Source organism: Oryzias melastigma, linkage group LG20 (genome assembly GCF_002922805.2).
Source record: "Oryzias melastigma strain HK-1 linkage group LG20, ASM292280v2, whole genome shotgun sequence".
NCBI lineage: Eukaryota > Metazoa > Chordata > Actinopteri > Beloniformes > Adrianichthyidae > Oryzias > Oryzias melastigma.
In genome coordinates, this window is record NC_050531.1 from 12,016,772 (window position 1) to 12,034,993 (window position 18,222).

The 18,222-nt window shown below is 38.5% G+C and overlaps 1 protein-coding gene across 4 annotated transcripts in view; it reads left to right on the plus strand.

Annotated features, from left to right (window-relative positions):
• LOC112151346 (myosin VIIA and Rab interacting protein) overlaps positions 1-18,222 on the plus strand; it is a 113,093-nt gene that overhangs the window by 58,810 nt on the left and 36,061 nt on the right. For all 4 annotated transcript variants that reach the window (XM_024280215.2, XM_024280217.2, XM_024280218.2 and 1 more), the window contains exon 3: positions 5,184-5,405. In XM_024280215.2, the coding sequence (XP_024135983.1) occupies positions 5,184-5,405 (222 nt within the window). The remainder of the gene's footprint in view (positions 1-5,183; positions 5,406-18,222) is intronic.

Below are 18,222 nucleotides of genomic sequence, written 5' to 3' on the forward strand. Positions count from 1 at the left end.
GAGGAACTGTTTGATTTGTAAAAAAAGGCTGACGTTTCCTTTTTTGGGGCGTTGAATTCCATGAAATATACTATGCATGGTTAAATCAAACAGCTAATGTTTTGCACTAAATTTGCAGAAAATGCACTGTTTTGCTTTGTGGCAGTCATGGTGATGAATTGCAATAGGTCTCTGCAGTGTGTTTGTCTTTCCAGTTTTTAAATCATAATTTTCAAAGTGATTGACAGTGACATTTAATTCAGAAAAAATGATCCTGTTTCTGTTTTTTGCAAAGTTGCGAAGTGCCATTATCTGGATTATAATTCCAGCCACAACATGAATCAAGCGCAGCCAGAAACTTAAGCCTCTTTGTTTTTCATCAGACACAGGGAGAACGTCAGAGAGAGATGAGAGGAACATAGCTATCTTAATAGATGGAGGAAGAGGAGAGTGAAGAGGCGAAGCAGGGCACAGACCGCAATATGAAGTGAATCAGTATTCTGTGGGTGTATTCTGTTTCCCTCTCAAACTCACAACACTGTCAACATTTATGCTGCAGAGGCTAATCTCCATAATCAATAGATTCTCATTCAAGATTTGGAATCTTGCAACTCCACCCCTGCAGAACTTCTAAATGAATCTGGAGCTGCTTGAGTTAATCATCGTGACAGTAAAAGGGGCTGGAGTCATGATGCTTTGGGCATTTCTCTGAACTGCAGAATCAGCTTTAGGAAAACTTAAGAAACAAACTTCACGTGGAACACTTTTATGAAATGGTAGTCCTGTGTGGAGCAAACAAAGGAAATGTTTCATTGAGTTCACTGCTGTCTTTAAAACTTTCAAAGTGTGGATTGCTTTGGCAGAAATTCACTCTGCATCCACCAAACTCTATTGCTGCTCCTGTGAAGCAGTAAAGCTGTAAATACTACAGAAAATGTGTTTGACATGGTAGTTGGGAAAATGTTGGACCTATTTTTGACATCACTTATTTTTCAGTAAACAGCAATTCAAGCAATAAGTACAATAAAGTGGCTTTATTAGCTTTTCGTTGGTTGTATTTTTTTATAACATTATAGTTATTGATAGCTATCATAATCTGATTCATAGTTGCTTTTTGACGCATTGTTCTAAATTTTAAAAACAAACTTTTTTACTATTTTTATGTATTTTATAAAATGTCTGCATAATGGATTTAATTGTTAAAGTTAATTTTATGTTATGGTACGTCATGTTACTTGTTCATGTTATGGTATGTTATGGTGCAATACATCGTGCTATGCCACTCTACGTTACGCTACATTACATTACACTATGTGACATGCGTCATTATGGTACATTATGTTTTCCCATGGTACGTTATGTTATTGTATGTTATGCTACATTATGGTACATTGTGTTAAGTTACGCTACGACGCACCACACCACGTTACACTACGTAATGCTAAATGGTCGGTTATGTTATACTATAGTACATAATGTTATGATAGGTCATGTAATTGTACGTCATGTTATTATATGTTATCTTATTGTAAGTTGTTATTGTATGTTATGTTGCATTATATTACCCTAAATAATTATAAATGTTATGTTATTGTAAGTAATGCTGTGTTATTGTACATTATGTTCCTGTCTGTTATGTTACAGTTTATGTTTTTGTACATTATGTTGTAGGTCGTGATGGTAAAGTTTGTGATGTTATCGTACGTTATGCTGTTGTATGTTACATTACGTTGCATTTCGTTACATGGTCGTATTTACTTCTTCTTTGTTACAACAAATCTCTCCTTCTTCAGTTTTATTTTGAAATTATTCTTGAATAGTTTCTATAGTTTCAGGCTGCAGCCCATCTCACTCTTGGATTCTATTTCTAATCAATCTCACCTGCTTTACATGTCCAACCCCAACCATAATTAGTGGATACAATAATTTACTACTAATCTGTATGTTATGTGTATGTAATCTGTATGTTCATAGGTATTTTAATTAATGCAGGAGTTTTGCAATGTGTGTTGTTTCTATTGCAAAAATGAATTTATTGCAAGTTCATTTTTCTTGAAAGACATATCCAAATTGTAATGAAGACTTTTCAATTCAATTTTTCTTTTTTTTCTTGGTTCTCACTGTTTATGAGTTTGGATGACTTATAACCTTTCTTTTCATGCAACAACCTTGCAGTTTGTTTTCTTTTTTTGCACTTTTACTGTTCGAGTTAAGATGAGTATCTGCAGGATTTTGTGTTAATTAAATTTTAAATAGACCTTCTGGGGTTTTCAAAAGGACACATTCTTCAAGGGAGCAATCAGCATTTTAATGAAAATGATTGCTGATACCAGGACGTGCCTGCAGTCAGAAGACTAAGGATGAATGAAGTTTTCATGTCTCGGTAATAGATGTATAAGTTTGCAAAGAGGGTCAAACAACCATGTCAGACTCCATCTTTGGAGATATATGAGTCTGTTTGATAAATAAGTAGACAAAGTGAGCCAATCGGTGACTGCTTTTTTTAGTTACATCTACATAGTGTATAAATTAAGACAAAAAAAGATGGAATTTCACAAAAAAATATGAATAAAGCAAAAAATACCTCAGTGTTTGCTTTGAGTGCCTATGTACAATTTTTTTAATATCTTGTGCCTTCATATCTGCACCTGTCCATCAACCCCCCACCACCACCCACCCCCAGATGATGCCGTAAATGAGACTGTTTTGCTGTTAATATGCTTCGTGTAACGATGCAGAGAAAAAGCAATCAGTTTCCTGGTGAAGGCTATGCTTGAGGAACAGTGTTGATAACTTCAGATTGAAATGCCACCAATGGGCTTGCTGTATTGTGCAACGGAAATTTACAGCAGGCTGAACTCACAATATTCTGCTCTGCTATCCAGTGAGTCATCAATCTTGTAAAGTGATGAAAAAAAATCAACCATCTTATACATCTCCTTGTTTTACATTTGCTGTGTTTCATATGCATGATGTAGTTTTGCTTATTTGATTTTCTTTCAATCAAAAGCAATTCATTTTAGCATATATGTTGCACATCTTTAGGTGTGTGACTGTGGCTCAGTGAAAACCCTGAATATTGTGGCCTGGCTTCCCGTGGAGGTGCATCCTAAATAATTTACTCAACGCCTGCTAAAGTCGAACTCCCCTTCACACCTCGCCAGAAGCAACATCTCGATCTCTGCGTCTCTGCTTCCATTCACACCTGACGGCAGCCGACGGTTGGTGGTGTAAACACGGAGCAATGTGTTGCAGATCTCAACCTGCCGTTGCGTGTTATTAAGGATAAAATGTACAGCATGTTCCAGTGATGATTGTTTTGTGATATAAATGAAAAACTAGTCCTTATTTGTCAAAGTCTGTCCCAACAGCGCCTGGCTTGGTCAGCACAAATCATACGGAGGAAAAAACCCATACGCATAATTTATGAGAGCATCAAGCCTTCAGATAGCTGCTTTGCTGGTTAAAACACTGATTTACAGATGATATTATCAAACCTCTTTTTCCTTGGGGTTCCAAAAAAGCTTGGGGAGGGTTTCATTTTAAAATAATTAGGATTTTTAAACTAGAATGAGCTGCAATCTGCTATTATTTTCATTATAATTATATTTATTGTTTAGATCTGTGATCTGTGGCTGCAAATATAAGCAGATAGACAGCGGTTATGTCATTTTTGGTAGCTTGTGATTGTGTTAATAACACTATCCCTTACTTATTGTGAGCTTGGTTTTAGGCTAAAATGTTAGTTTTAATTGTGTAAGGAAAGGGATGACGGTGACAGTAGGAAAAATAAATCTGCCGATTTTATAAACAAGCTCTGTTTATCATGTTGTGTCTGCAGTGCTTTTGAGAGAAGACCCACAGCCTCATCAATCTGTTCAAGTGACATTTAGCATTCAGTCGTTCAGACGCTGATACATCAATGACTCTTAAGAATCTGTTGACACATTCCTATTGGCATTAATGGAAGGAGACATGGTGCTTAAACACAGAATGTGTCATTTTCTCGAAATTAGACAGCCCATTAGGTGAGGCTCATACCTCAAATTTGACAGATAAGCATGTTTCATTTGTAGTTTGAAACATCAGATGTTAACGGATGAAAGATTGGCTTCCTATTTAAGATTTTATTTCACCAAGTAATGAGCACAGCTGTCAAGTGTAAGAAAAAAAATCCTTATTAAATACTTCACCTTTTGTGCTGCAGCCTTCTCGGCTGCCTACCTTTCTTTTCCCCTCATTTTTACAGTAAAATAAGTCTCACTTCACACTCAGGAAGCTAATTATGTCCTGCAGGACCCGCTGCTTCTGAACTGTCTGGATCCCCTTGTTTGTTTTTTTATCCTCCGGTCTTGGAGCATGTTTACCTTGCACCTGTCAACTGTGTGATTATGCATGATCCCAAAAGAAGGAGCTGCTGTCTGCACTTCACTGTTTTTGCACATCAAGCTGACAATCACCAAAGACTTCTGGTTTTGGAGGGGGTTTGAAACGGTGATTCAGGACCAATATCGACTGGTGAATCACAGTAATACAAGTATAGATGTTTTTAGTTCTTCCTCTAAAATCTAATGTCACACACAAACCTTGGGAGAAATTGATTTAGTAATTGTAAAAAGCAAAAGAAAACAGCACCGTCTTCATATTCTCCTCCATTTCTGTGGATTTAAGCTCTTAGGAATTAGACGGTTGTCCAAAAGTTTCCTGTGCAGAATCTTCTGCTCGCTCCAGGCTGTAAATGAACCAGAACTTAAATGCTATTTATGCCCATTTTCTGTCAAAACACTTTAATTAACAAATAACAGAGCCGGATTATTGGAGGCAGCAGACGAGGCTTGCCTCAGCTGTGTTGTGACTGATACAGGCAAACAAGGCATGACAGGTCCTCCTGAACTGAAATGCCAGCCATCAGGTTCATTCCAGCAAATCGCTGTGAGAGAGGGGGAGGCATGGGAAGGGAGAAGATGTTTTTATCAAACCCCCCCACCACCAGCCCCAATCCCCAATCTGGGCTCCTCTGTTTTGTTTCCATATCCTGCTCCCTTTGAGGTTGTCATTTTTCAGAGCTCCTCTAATTATTCGGCATTGTCTCCAGTGCCGCTTTCACTTGACAACCAACCAGGCGCTCACCGACCTTTCTCTTTTCCTCCCCCCCTCTTCCCCCTCCCCTCGCTCCCCTCTCTCTCTCTCCATCCCTCTCGCAGTGAAATGAAGCAGGAGCTGGCGGAGGAAGGCAGCAGATGCTCCATCCTCTCCAAGCAGCACCGTTTCAACGAGCACTGCTGCATCCGCTGCTGCGCTCCTTTCACCTTCCTGCTCAACCCGAAGCGCCAGTGCCTGGACTGCCAGTACAACGTCTGCAAGACCTGCTGCACCTACAGCAAGAGGGACAAGGCTTGGCTCTGCTCCGCATGCCAGAAGGGCAGGTTAGTGTTGTAACGTACCCACAGCGGGGATGGCAGAAAAATGAATGGGTGCAACACATTTGAGAGGCGTTTTGGGTGATTGAAGGATGGAGGACTTGGAAGTGAGGGTGGAAAAATTAGATTTCGTGGGGAGATGATTAAAAGGAAAGAGAAATTAAAGATTGAGGGAAGGGAAAGGAGGGAAGTGTGTGGAGGAAAGTGAATGAATGAGAGGGAGAGGCACTGAAATGGAGCGAGAATCTGTGTAGTTTAGTCATTTTTTTTGGATTTTGTTTGTTCCCAATTCATTACAACTGATTCATATTTTAGCAAAACTGATTGAGCAATAAAAAGAAAGAAAAGCAGTCAAGGAAAAATAATAATTGGAAGTGGTTAAAACAGCTGGAAACATTGGAATAAATAGGGAAAAGGCGAGAATGAATGGGAGGTCTCCTGCTGGGAACCGCCATAAATCAACTGTCAGGCATATGTTTTGGGTTAATTCTCAATTGTTTTTAATGCAGTCACTGTGAAGGTGAATTTTCCTGTTCCATTAAACTGTAATTATCCTTAAAAGTAAAAAAAAAATATCTGAGGCTTTAATGAGAAGAATGTAATTTACAAATCTGAAGGAAAAAAATGACAAGAGAGGCAGGAACAGCAGCTGGATGCATTCACAAATGAGCTGTGTGCATTTTTAAATGTCTGTTCAGGAGGTTTTTATTCATGCATGTCGGTCCGCAGCCTTGGGGAGCTGTTCCAGTGCCCCGACTTTCCGTCGGTGAATATTAAACTCCTCATATTTAGGCAGCTAGGGTGGGGCGTGGAACATATCAAAACCGTTTGGAGACAGTTTGGTGTTTATTTGTGGAAATGTCAGTGAAAGGCTTACAGAATTGTGCAACGTGGGTGTCTTTGCTTTTAGGACAAGATGTTTTATGTTTTGAATGAACTTGCAACCCCATTTTTCTGGTGCTTCATGTGTCAGCACGACAGAATTGATGGACTCCACGGCCAAATCTGCACTGGAATTTACTGTCTCTTTTTACAAACTCCATCTTTTTTCAGTTTTTTATTAATATTTCCTGCTCAATTTGAGGGGATGAACCCATCCCTCTGAGTCCCGGTGGAGTGAGGCAGGGGGATTTGAGGATAGCGATGAAGGCAGTCCAGAAAGGTGGCGAGCCTTGCATCGATCTTCTCTCTTCCTCCTTCCTGTCTGTCTTTCTTGATGCTTGTCTTTCCCCCCGCGGCTCAGTAATGTTCTCATTGCGGTCAGATGGGCTTCGTGTCACAACATCCAGCAGCTACATGTAAATATAGCCATTTGTACATTCTTGTTAAACACTCGTTTAAACCTGTTGGAAATTAGTTTGTCTATAAATTCATTTAAGAAATGCTATCAGTTCTTGATGTGGTCAGTGCAAAGAAAACTCATTGATTTAATGGTCGTTAGGCTGTAGCTGTAGAAAGGTGTGAATAGATACAGACATAAATGCAATACTGACCAAATCACGTCTTCCGTTTGCACATTGTCACATTCTTTTCCTATGTAAAAAATACAACTTATCTGAAATTAATGTAAGAAATCCATGCCTTTTTGAAAGGATTCTTCCGAATTTCATTGCAAAATCAAGGCACAACTGAAGCCAATCGGCAAATGGCTCCACTCTGGTTTAACTGCTGTCCGTCAGCCTTCACAGTGGCATGGCCACGCTGTTCCCAAGTGTGATCCACTGAGGGAAAGCAGATTTGCAGTCATGGCACACATGGGCGCACTCAGAGGCTGAAGTCACACATGGATGCTCTCAAAAATGCAGTGTCTACCTGCTCAGCAAAGCAAGGTGCGACAAAATCATCCAATTAAAACATCTAGATTATCAAAAATTCAGTTATGACTACACTTTCACATGCTTCTTGAACAGCTTGGAGAAACGTGTCTGTTTTTAGTCCGGTTAAATTAGTGACATCCTTAAATTAAAGGCCAAACAGCTGCAGAGTGATGGTCATATCACACTTGGAGTGATCAAAAACATTTTTAGGTTCTTACGCAAAGTTCTACCAGAAAAGTGAAGCAAATCTGTGAGAAAATGAGGAAAAAATGTTCCAATAAATACATGAAACAGAAGGATATGTCCTCACTAATTTAATTTTTGTTTAGCTTGTTAAACACCATCACTTTTCATAATTTCTGTTTTTTAATAGAGTAGTTACGAGAACATCTTATTCTTTTTTTTTATGCTTAATTCTCATAGGAAATCTCCCTCCACCTACTGTCTCCTTTCCCCACATTTGCATTCTGTACCTCTCTGTTCCTAATCTGCATAAATGGACTGCTCTTTGCATTATAGAGTCTTCAGGCTAAAGTTTACCCACAGTGTGCATGTGTTTGTGTGCGCGGCAACAGCAGTAAACTAAAGTGACAAACTACTCCCGCCACATTTATAATCTTTTCCTAAAGCATGGCTGCAAGGGGATTATGGCATCTGCTGCGGGCCGAAATTGTACCATACATGTACACAAACACACATGCAACCAGGGGAGACTCACACACGTGCAAATGCAGCTCACATGCTACCACAAAACCCATGCAATCCAGCAAGTTTGACCTGAATGTGTTCCAAGTAGGTTTCTGTGGACAATGGTCATTTAAATAAAAGTGTGCCAGGATTTTCAGTGTAACTGCAGGTTTTCTGTGGACACACACACAAAGCATAAATCTCCTCCTGGTTAAACAAACACACTTCTGGACAGGCAGAGCTACAGTTTTGAGGTCACATTAACAGTCTGCTGTAGTTTGAATGAGAGCCTAACTGAACTCTGGAGATGTCACAGCACTGTGACTGTGTGTTGAACATACACAAGCATGCACACACGCACACACACACACACAGACATATGCAGATTACATGGTTAATTTGTTTCTTTGCAACAGACCTGCATGCTTCCAAATGCCAAGTGGCTGATCAGCCAGAAGCCTTAGGACACGAGCGAGGCACGGACTCTGAAATCTGTTCACTTGAAATTGCAGCCAAGAAGTGATATGTTTAACACGCAATATAGTGAATATGTAACACCTGACGCTGGTATTTCAACCAATACAAAGCATCCAACTAATGCTGAAACTACCACTGTGTGATGGGAAGGCAACGACAGAATCTTCTAAATTTCCTGCTGTCGCCTCATTTTTTGAACATTTTTGGTGTAATCATGAATGAAGCCGACAGCAGTCAGGCGTCCATCAGGTGTGGAGAACGAGCTGCTTTTTATATACACTTTGTCCAGTCAGAGCTGGTGCCGGCTGGGGATCCGCCCTTTGGCCACCCACCTGTCGGCCATTTTCGTTTTGGCGTCATTTCTGCCTGTTACCAGACTGCCACCGCATAATCTCGAAATGTACCCAGGTGGCCACTGACTGATGTCAACTATTAGAAATTAAAATGTATGTTGTTTTTTTTCTTAAAACCTCCATGGCCACTTGTTGGTGTGAAAAATAAATACCATCTTGCAACCACCTGCTGAATTTGTTGAAAAAGACACAAGGACTCCCATGTGGTATAGTGTTTCTTTAGCTGTTTAAATGTTACAGATTTAAAGTTAAACCTAAATTTGACACATGAACGCCTTTAAATTGACTTAGCTCTAAGTTTTGGATGGTAACATCTTCCGTGTGTCAAGCATTTTCCATCACCTGTGCAGCTTTGCAGCTTTCAGATGCGTCCACCAATAGTTATCGCCTGCATACCTCCGTGTGGGGACAAGCTGCTAATTTTGTACAAAAATATAAATAGACAACAGAGCTGACGTCCCAGTGGCAGACAGGGCCGCTCTGGAGGGCAGCCTGGAAGGCTAAGCAGTGGAGATCTCTCAGGGAGGAGGAGGGGGGTAACCTAATGGTGCAGAGAAATTAGCAGGGCCTCCTGAGAGCAGTCTGCAGGCCACAACTGTCGGATGACTTTGACATCAGACAGTGAAGGTTTGAAAACTCCAGTTAAGCTTATATTTCTTGATAAAGCATGAAAATAGACAGAAGTCAAATATTATATTTGATTTAAAGTGTAACATAACCTCCTTTTGCATGGGGAGGACTGCTTAGGGAGGACATTGTTTTCTCCTGCTTGAATAAAACCTTAAAGGATTTCTGGATTAAAAAAAAAAAAGCAAAAGAAACATATACATAAAACATTTGAGTGTAAATATTAGATCAGAAAAATTTCCTCTCAATTGTTCCAAAAAATATTAACTTTTTTACATCTTGAGTTTCAAAATCGTGTAAAGGGGCAAACAATGGTGTAAATTGCAGCAGCTGCAGCCAGCAACTCTGTATGATCTCTTTCTGTCATTCCAGCACATGTATTTTTATCTGCTGGGGTGAATAAGACAATTCTTAGACAGCGATGGTTTATCCAGCAGCACCTGGCTAACAAAGACATCCATTTCCCACACAGAGGTCTGAATTTTAATGGGACGTTCACATGTTTGTTGTTTGGTTCCCTGTCTGACAATGTATTGTTGAAATTATTGTAGACTTTTTTTTTGTTCCAATAAAGAGCTCCAACCCGGAGCTGCAAGCTCCAGCAGGTGACGAATGTAGTCTCTCTTCTCATTTATCACAGCGCGCTGCAGCGGTTAAAAAAAACAGATGTGTGGAATTTGTGTTTTCTGCAGCGGTAACATCATTTTTTTTCTATGTCATTAAGCAACTAAAATGGTAAAAACGCTGTGCCTGAGCAGTACTGAGTACTTACAGGAAGCTTTTTAGTAAAAATCAGGAGCTTCATCTTTGTGAGCTCAAGGCGCAGGAAGAGCAGCCACTAATCACTCTCTTTCCCTCCTTCTCCACCTCCGTCGTGGCCTTGCCTCCTGCCAAACCGGGCTGACAGAGGAGGCACCAGCTATAACTTTTGTTTGTGATTTGATACACAGCCAGAGGCGACAGCAGTTGGAGCGCCGTACGGGATGTTCACACAAAACACATTTTTGTTTCAGTTTAGACATTTTCGCTGTAGAGGCTGAGGATAGCTTTATTTAGGACCAATTTGAGATTACTCTGGTTTTAATAGCTTTGAGGCTATTAGTGTCATTCCTCGTGATTCCTCATCGGTTACGGTTTGTGTAGCCATCACTCCTGTCCAGCAGGTGTCTTCCCCTCTTGCGGGTGTGTTAATTCCCATCAGCTGTGTGTTCTTTTGCAGATTGCTGTGAGTCATTAATGACTCGGATTTCACTGGTCAGGCTTCAGACTCTGAGCCTCCCCCATGTGTGTGCGTAGGCTGGTGTGACTGAATCAGCTGCACCTCTTGTACCCAGTTGTGTATCCTACTGTAGAGAGGGTGCACAGACAAAGGTGTGCACTCTTTCCTGTCATTTATTGATGGAGAAAGCTGACATGTCACTTTGTATAATAGGTCTTTTTTAGGTTTTTAGAGCTGATGAGGTGATTCTGCATAATCATAATCTCCTTTGGTTGATGCACCAAGCAGACACACAAACTTAATTAAAGCTTGTGTTTATGTTGGGTGCCCATCATGAGTGAACACATAAGTTTAAAGGATTACATGGACTGTGTTTTTGGCTTAGATCCAAACATACCCATTTTCAAATTTGACCTTTATTCGGAAATCAGCTTTAGACCCAGAAATTGATGCCATATTGACAAAATCTTTTCACAGACGAGAAAACCGGCTTAACTCAAAGGAACATTTTAAAGCCTTAAGCTACGTACACACTGGGCATTTGGGGCACACTCAAGAATGGGGGCATTCTTGAATGTGCTTCATGGTGTTCACACAGATCTGTTGCTACCTGATACTAGCGCATGTACTCACAGTTAAAAGAGGTTTGGTACAAAATGTCAAATTGGTGCAAATCTCGCTAATATTGCTCCAAACTTTTTCTTTTACAGCTCTATTCTGATTATGCTTCATATACATACACACAAATATTTGTAGTTCACATATTAGCTCATTTGATTTTTTTGTTTCTGCTTTTTTTGCATTTTTTTGGTCAGACTTATTTTAATACTTGTGTCTTTCCACTCATTTAACATTTTTTTTAATCTATCTACATTTTTGAGAAAGACTTAAATAAACCCTTTGAGCTTTTTGTCTCTCTGTTTCTTTAATTATTTTTTCATTACATCTCTTGCTGAGTTTTAAATGTTCCAAAAATAAAAATAAAATGAAATAAAATATAGTATAGTATAGTATAGTATAGTATAGTATAGTATAGTATAGTATAGTATAGTATAATACAATATGACATAATATAAAATAAAATGAAATAAAATAAAATATACTATAGTATAACAGTATAGTATAGTATAGTATAGTATAGTATAGTATAGTATAGTATAGTATAGTATAGTATAGTATAGTATAGTATATCCATCCATTTTCTTGTCTGCTTCTTCCCTGCTGGGGTCACGGGGCGCCGGAGCCTATCCCGGCCACTGATGGGCGAAGGCGGGGTACACCCTGGACAGGTCGCCAGTCTGTCGCAGGCCCTCAATCACACACCCATTCACTCTCACATTCACGCTGTGAATGTGAGAATTCTCGCTGTGAGGCAAGAGCGCTAAGCACTGCACCATCGTGCAGCCCTAGTATAGTATAGTATAGTATAGTATAGTATAGTATAGTATAGTATAGTATAGTATAGTATAGTATAGTATAGTAAAATAAAATAAAAAAAAACATAACATAAAACAAAACTCAACTCAACTCAATTAAAATATGAAAGATTTGGTGTCATATAATTCAGTTTTGGCACAAAACTCAATTATCAATATCTCCTTCATGGTCAAATTTTAAACAGTTGGCACTTCCGTGATTTGAGAAGGACACCACCCGTACGTCACTTCCTAATTCAGGTCCTTGATTGGTCAAAATTAAACTGGTTGATCTTTTAGCATGCGTTTCACTGACCACCCAAGTAAGACTTAAAAACTTGCATAGCGACATGGAACCCCAGAACATGTATATGCACGTGTATACATATTTTTTATTGGTAGCCGTTGCAAGTTGCCAAGTCTGGTGACACCTCAGTGTTGACACACATTTAAAAGCTGACATTGTGCGCAAGTGTAACCAACAGCAGCAGCAGTACATGCCTTCCAGCTTTGAAAATGTGATTTGTGCTTGAGAAGGGTTTTTTTTTTTTTTTTTATGGTAAAGGCTTTTTGATGAAAAGCTATTGCACTTTTGAACTCAACAGCAGAAATAATCGCAATGCAATGAGTTTAGACATTGAAAAGTTGTTCAGTTTCAGCTGTTACCTGCTGGAAACGAGATGCTAGCTAAGCTCTCATTACTTTTTCCTGGATTGGAATTAAAGTCCTTTAGACAGAACACTAGATGTTGCTACGAGCTTTTATTATTTTTTTTCCGTCACCCCAGCAGGACCTCTGAAAGAGCACTCCTGTTAGTGAGATATCCACCTCTCTGTCGTCTTCAACAAAGAGGAATCCCACTGAGCTGTGCAGGGGCTGCCTGTGGCTCAGTAAGTGATGAAAAAGGATGAATAAAATATGAATGCAAATAAAAGCTGCAGACTCTTCGGTCAGACAGCTGTTATACTGAACCATTAGACACTCCAGCATTTTCACAGCGTTAGAATCAAATAAAATTAAGCAGAATTGGTTTCATATTTGCAGATATTTTTTGACCTTTTGGAAAGATTTATGCTCACAATTCAAATAAATTTAGGTTTGGTGATTCCTGTGCATCTCAAGAGCATCAGGTTTTCTCACTGTCTTGTTCCTGCCTCACAGTGCAGACAGTCACACTAATATCCTGATGGTCTGAAAGGAGAAGATGTGAACGTTATGAGTGACAGATAAAAGAACCACATATCTGCTGTCTGACTGAGAATTAAGTTTGGTGTCTTTCATTCAGACTGAGCGTCGCATTTTAAAGTTTTTTCACCTTGTTTTCTCTTGATGTTCTCCCAGTATGTGACATTTAGTGATAGAGAGATGAGCATGAACCCCACACTGCAATGTCCTCTGATCTCATGTCGGAGTAAAATCTCGGCAGCTTGAAAGAAGTTTTGTCGCAGGAATTTCTCTTTTTACTCACCTGCCAGCTTCTTCAGATGTCGTAGAAGCTTTTTTTCCCCTTTGATTCTAAAATTCTCTCACCTTTTAGCATCAGATAACTAAAAATGTCACCTGACTTTATCCAAAAATTTAAAGGGAAAAAACAATGTTTTTTATATTTTATTTTTATGAGCATTAAAAGCAAAGATAAACTTCACCACATCAAGTTAACTAACCCCTTTACATATTAACAATTGCACAAAATGATGCAATTCAACCAAAAGTCTAAAATTTTAATTAAATGTTACATTTGTGATTTAAAAAATGCAGCTAATGTATATAAAAGTGAGGAAAAGGGTGTTTTTTGAAATATGTATGTGCATTTTAGTCCTAAAATGTGCTCTTTACATATTTTCCCAGAATGCAACAAATGATCAAATATTTTCTATCATAATTTAACAAAAAACATGTATATTTAAAGAATTTAGATAATGGTACCATGCTAATTTTAGGACTGGATTTACTTTTATGAGGTTTTGCACCAGAAGCTGTTTATACTTATCTATACTAATTTTCTTTTGTTCTCAGTCTGACGGGAAACTGAAACCCAATCTGTGCGTGTTCGGACTGCAAACCGCAGTACCAGAAGAAAAATGAAGCAAACACACAAACAGATTTATTTGCATTAGAGCTTTATGATAAAAGATTAACTGATCCTTTTGAGATCTGAAAGCGTGACAGGATATTGCATGGATAATTATGAACCCAAGCTGTGCAGGATAGAGACAAACAGACACAATAAGAGAACTCGTCTGAATGTGTCTGAAACATGAAAACTTTATTTGAACAAATGTATTTTCATGATAACATATAAAAGCCCTGAAACATATCCATGCTAGTGAAGACAGACACAATGCTTTTTCATTGTTAGCTGCCAAAGGCAATTCTTTTCTGAGAACTGGCTCACAAGTACCAATATATTCCCTTTCTATGTCCATTTTATTAAATTTTTAATAGAATGGTTCAATCTTGTAGACTTGTTCACATTTATGTATTGTGACAGTGGTGATTTTCTCATTGAAAAGGCCTCATTACCTCAATTTACACCAGCATTGTTCTTTTTGGAATAAAACTACTTGTAATATGTTTGTAAACCTTTCTTTTTAGATCATTTTTTATTCACAGGATTTTTCCAGTATTTCATTAGATACAGAATCTCTCCTGTTTGGTTATCTTTTAAGAATAGCATACTGTAGCTGTGCTCTAATTGGTTTATTGTTTAAACTTGAAGCCAGTTGTATTTTTAATGCACAGAATGACGGACAGTCAGGGGGACGTTTGTAAACCTATAGAAAATACCTAGTATCATTAAGCTGAGTAACACTTCCAAACTGCTACATTTGATTTTAATTCACAATTTCACTCCTTAATTTGCTTTACAATTCAACACAATTAGGTTAAAAATCAGTTTGTCAATTAATTTTTTACTCTCAAACCAGAAAATTATTTAATTTAGTTGTAAACTGAACAAAGGTGGAATTTTTTTTATCAATATAATCACTTATTCCTATAGAATTCTTACATTGATGGATATAAAAGCTGTTTTTCTGGCAAAAATAAATAAATGAATCGAAAGAATATTTGCAATTACACATATTGCAATATTTTTATCTATTGTTGAAAGCATAGACGAGAGGTTTTTTTTTTGCAAATACCTAGAAATATGATTATTCTGTTTTTAGCTAAAATAAAAAAAATAAAAATCGTTTTTATGACAGTTTCAGCAGGGAAGCAGTAGTTTATTACAAATTCACCTCTGATTTGTTGGCAAGACCATTAAAGAGAGTAAGCCCACCTCCACTTCCCATCATCCATCTGTTTACACTCTTTCCTGCTATCTTACAGCCCCTCACAATTCCAACCTGACATTACCTGTGCAACAAAAATAGTGAGGAACATTGGAGCTATCAGACGAGGAAACAAAGACGTACATGGATCTAGTCATCTGCAAGTAGATGCATGAGAATGGAGTGAGCATGTGACTTACCGCTGCAGCCCCTATATAACAGCCACAGAACAAACTTTTTGATCTGCTCCTGATTTACAAATAATTGAATAAAGAAATATTCAGATATGAAATTTGAAGCTTCATTTTCCTTATATATGTCCTCCATCATCTGAAAAATACGACAATAACATGTTAAAAACGCCATAAGAAAGATTTTCATTGGAGTGGGTCTTTAAATTCGTACATTTTTGTGGGTTTAAACTGCCTTCTTTGAAGCACATCCATGCTGAAAAATATAATGCAGTATTCTCATATGTTGACTTAACGCCATGGGAAATAGAGCCAGGCTAAATGAATAACAATTAGCAGAAAATGCTAATGCAAGGATCCCATTTTCTCTGCGCTGCAGAAGTTGTGAGCCTTCAGATGTTGTCTGCGTGCACACACACTTGCTGCATATCAATGGTTGTGCACCTCTCCAGGCCTCCAACTCCATGCCGCTTTGCTCCCATTTCCCATGCTTTAAACGAAGCTTACTCTGTGCTTCACTGCATACTTAACTGGTCTCTGCTCACCTTGTTTAATCATGATTTCCCAGCAGACATTAGGAGGGTTTTTGATCTCCTTTGTTGTTTAATCAGTACTGAAGGCGGGGTCCCTGTTTGCTTGTCGTCTTGTCTTCATGATTACATTTGTCTATGCTGCTTTAGTTGGACCTGCGTATTTCCAGGTATTATTATTATTATTATTATACGTACAAAAATTATTAATATTTACATTTTTAAAATGACTCATATCATTTGAAATGATGTGTGTTCAATTTAAAACATAGTTTATACACTTAGTTGAGCATTTTTACATGTTTAATTAACAAACATGATGCAAAAACTCTATGACACATACTTAAAAATGTGTTTATTTCATGACCTAAAACCTTTAGTTAAAAGAACTGTCAGAACATATATCTATTTTTATGATTGATAATTTCATCGGGGAATAAACTAGTTTTTGTTTATGTTTTTAAGTGTGTATGAAGCAACTATATCACCTAAGTAGTTGTTTTTATACCAACTGACTTTAACATTTGTGGTATAATAAAACAGTAAATGCACAGTCTGTCTAAATATTGAAAATATTTTATGAAAAAAAATCTGTGCCACTCTACAGCTACTGTCTGATGAAGGCGGGGTACACCTTGGACAGGTCACCTATATGCCACAGGGCGCCCAGGAGGTCAGCTGGCAGGCAGGCAGCTGCAGCATCGGGTCTCAGTCTGCTCGGGCCTCCAGAAATGTATATTTATGCCATTTTCATTGAGACAATAACAACACAAAGTCCTCCAATTTTATTCTTATTTTCAGTTTCCCCCTCTCTGACTATTGTGGGACACCAAGTCATCAAACTGGGTCACAGAGAGATGGAAAGATTGGAGAAACCCACAGCAGGAGTGAAGCTCGCTAGGAGAGTGTCTGATCTCATGAACCCATGGAGACAAATTTATTGATGCTTTTGTAGAACTCACAAAAATACATAAACCTGATCTCTACACATCCTCCGTGTCTTCCATGCACTGTAAATGAGAGATACACAGACACCACTCCAAGTAGCAATCAGGCTAAAAACATATGGAGATAGCTCCTCCCAGTGAATTTGCAGAAAGAGGTGACCGGTGCAAATTTGACGTACGAATCACATTTGATGTAGATGCAGCTTAAAAATCCACAAAAAAGTTGCCAAATTAATTAGTTTTTCTAAAAAAAGGCCTTTATAGTTAAGTCTCTAAACACAATTATTGACAGAATAATCAAAATTAACCTGTAAATGTTATCTAAAATCCGTCATAGGACACTTGACGGTTTAAAAACAAGAAAACTCTGAATGTATACAATGGATGTGTGCATGTTCTAAAGTAGGATCTACACAAGATCCCTGATACACAGCTTGTACCTCTGCAGCATTCCTTTGCAAATATGTGCGCACCCTAATCCCACAGCACACAGCCCATTTGAAAGTGAAACAGCCGGTGATCCAGAGAAAGCCAGGCGACAACAGGAGTGTCTTCGTCCCATCTGTCTGCTTTGCCGTTTGTTAAAGGCTTCTGCAAAGGAAGTCATTTCTGCCCGAATCAAAGGGGATTAAAACAGGCATGAATGCATCAGAGCAGCACAGAAAGCTTATGACACATATGTAAACACAAAGTGAGGCACATTGAGCCCCACTGGTGTGAGAGTTCACATGAGTTTACTATGACACCTTTTACTTTCTCTGGACCTTGTGGATGCTTTCTAGACTTGTTGATGGTGAGTGAATGAATAAATGAATATCTTGTTTTTTTTCTTTTTCCTGCTGCTGTTGCTCTCACAGGTTTACCGTCTCTTTAGATCATTTTTCACGCCACCAAACAGCCACAGGAACAGCATCTTCACACTCTATTTCTGTTTACTTCGACACTTTGTGAAACATGATAGTCTTTAAGAAAATGAGCTTCTGCAGGGAATTTTTCCTCCACTCAGCAAAAGGGAGTCTTATTTTTTTCTCTGACCCTTATCTTTATGCTTTCTCTGCCAGAGATAAGAACTACATCCTGGAGTGTGAAAACGTCCTTTGAATTTACATGTGCCTTAAAGAATTAGCTGCACATTCTACTTTTAAAGGTTTGAATGTGCAAACATGCCCAACCCCCTATGGAAAACAGCATTAATGAAGAGCTAGCAGTAGAAACACTGAGCGTTCAAAGGATACAGCAGCAGTAAAGGATGTAAAACTTGTTGGTTGCACTTTCTCAATAAAAG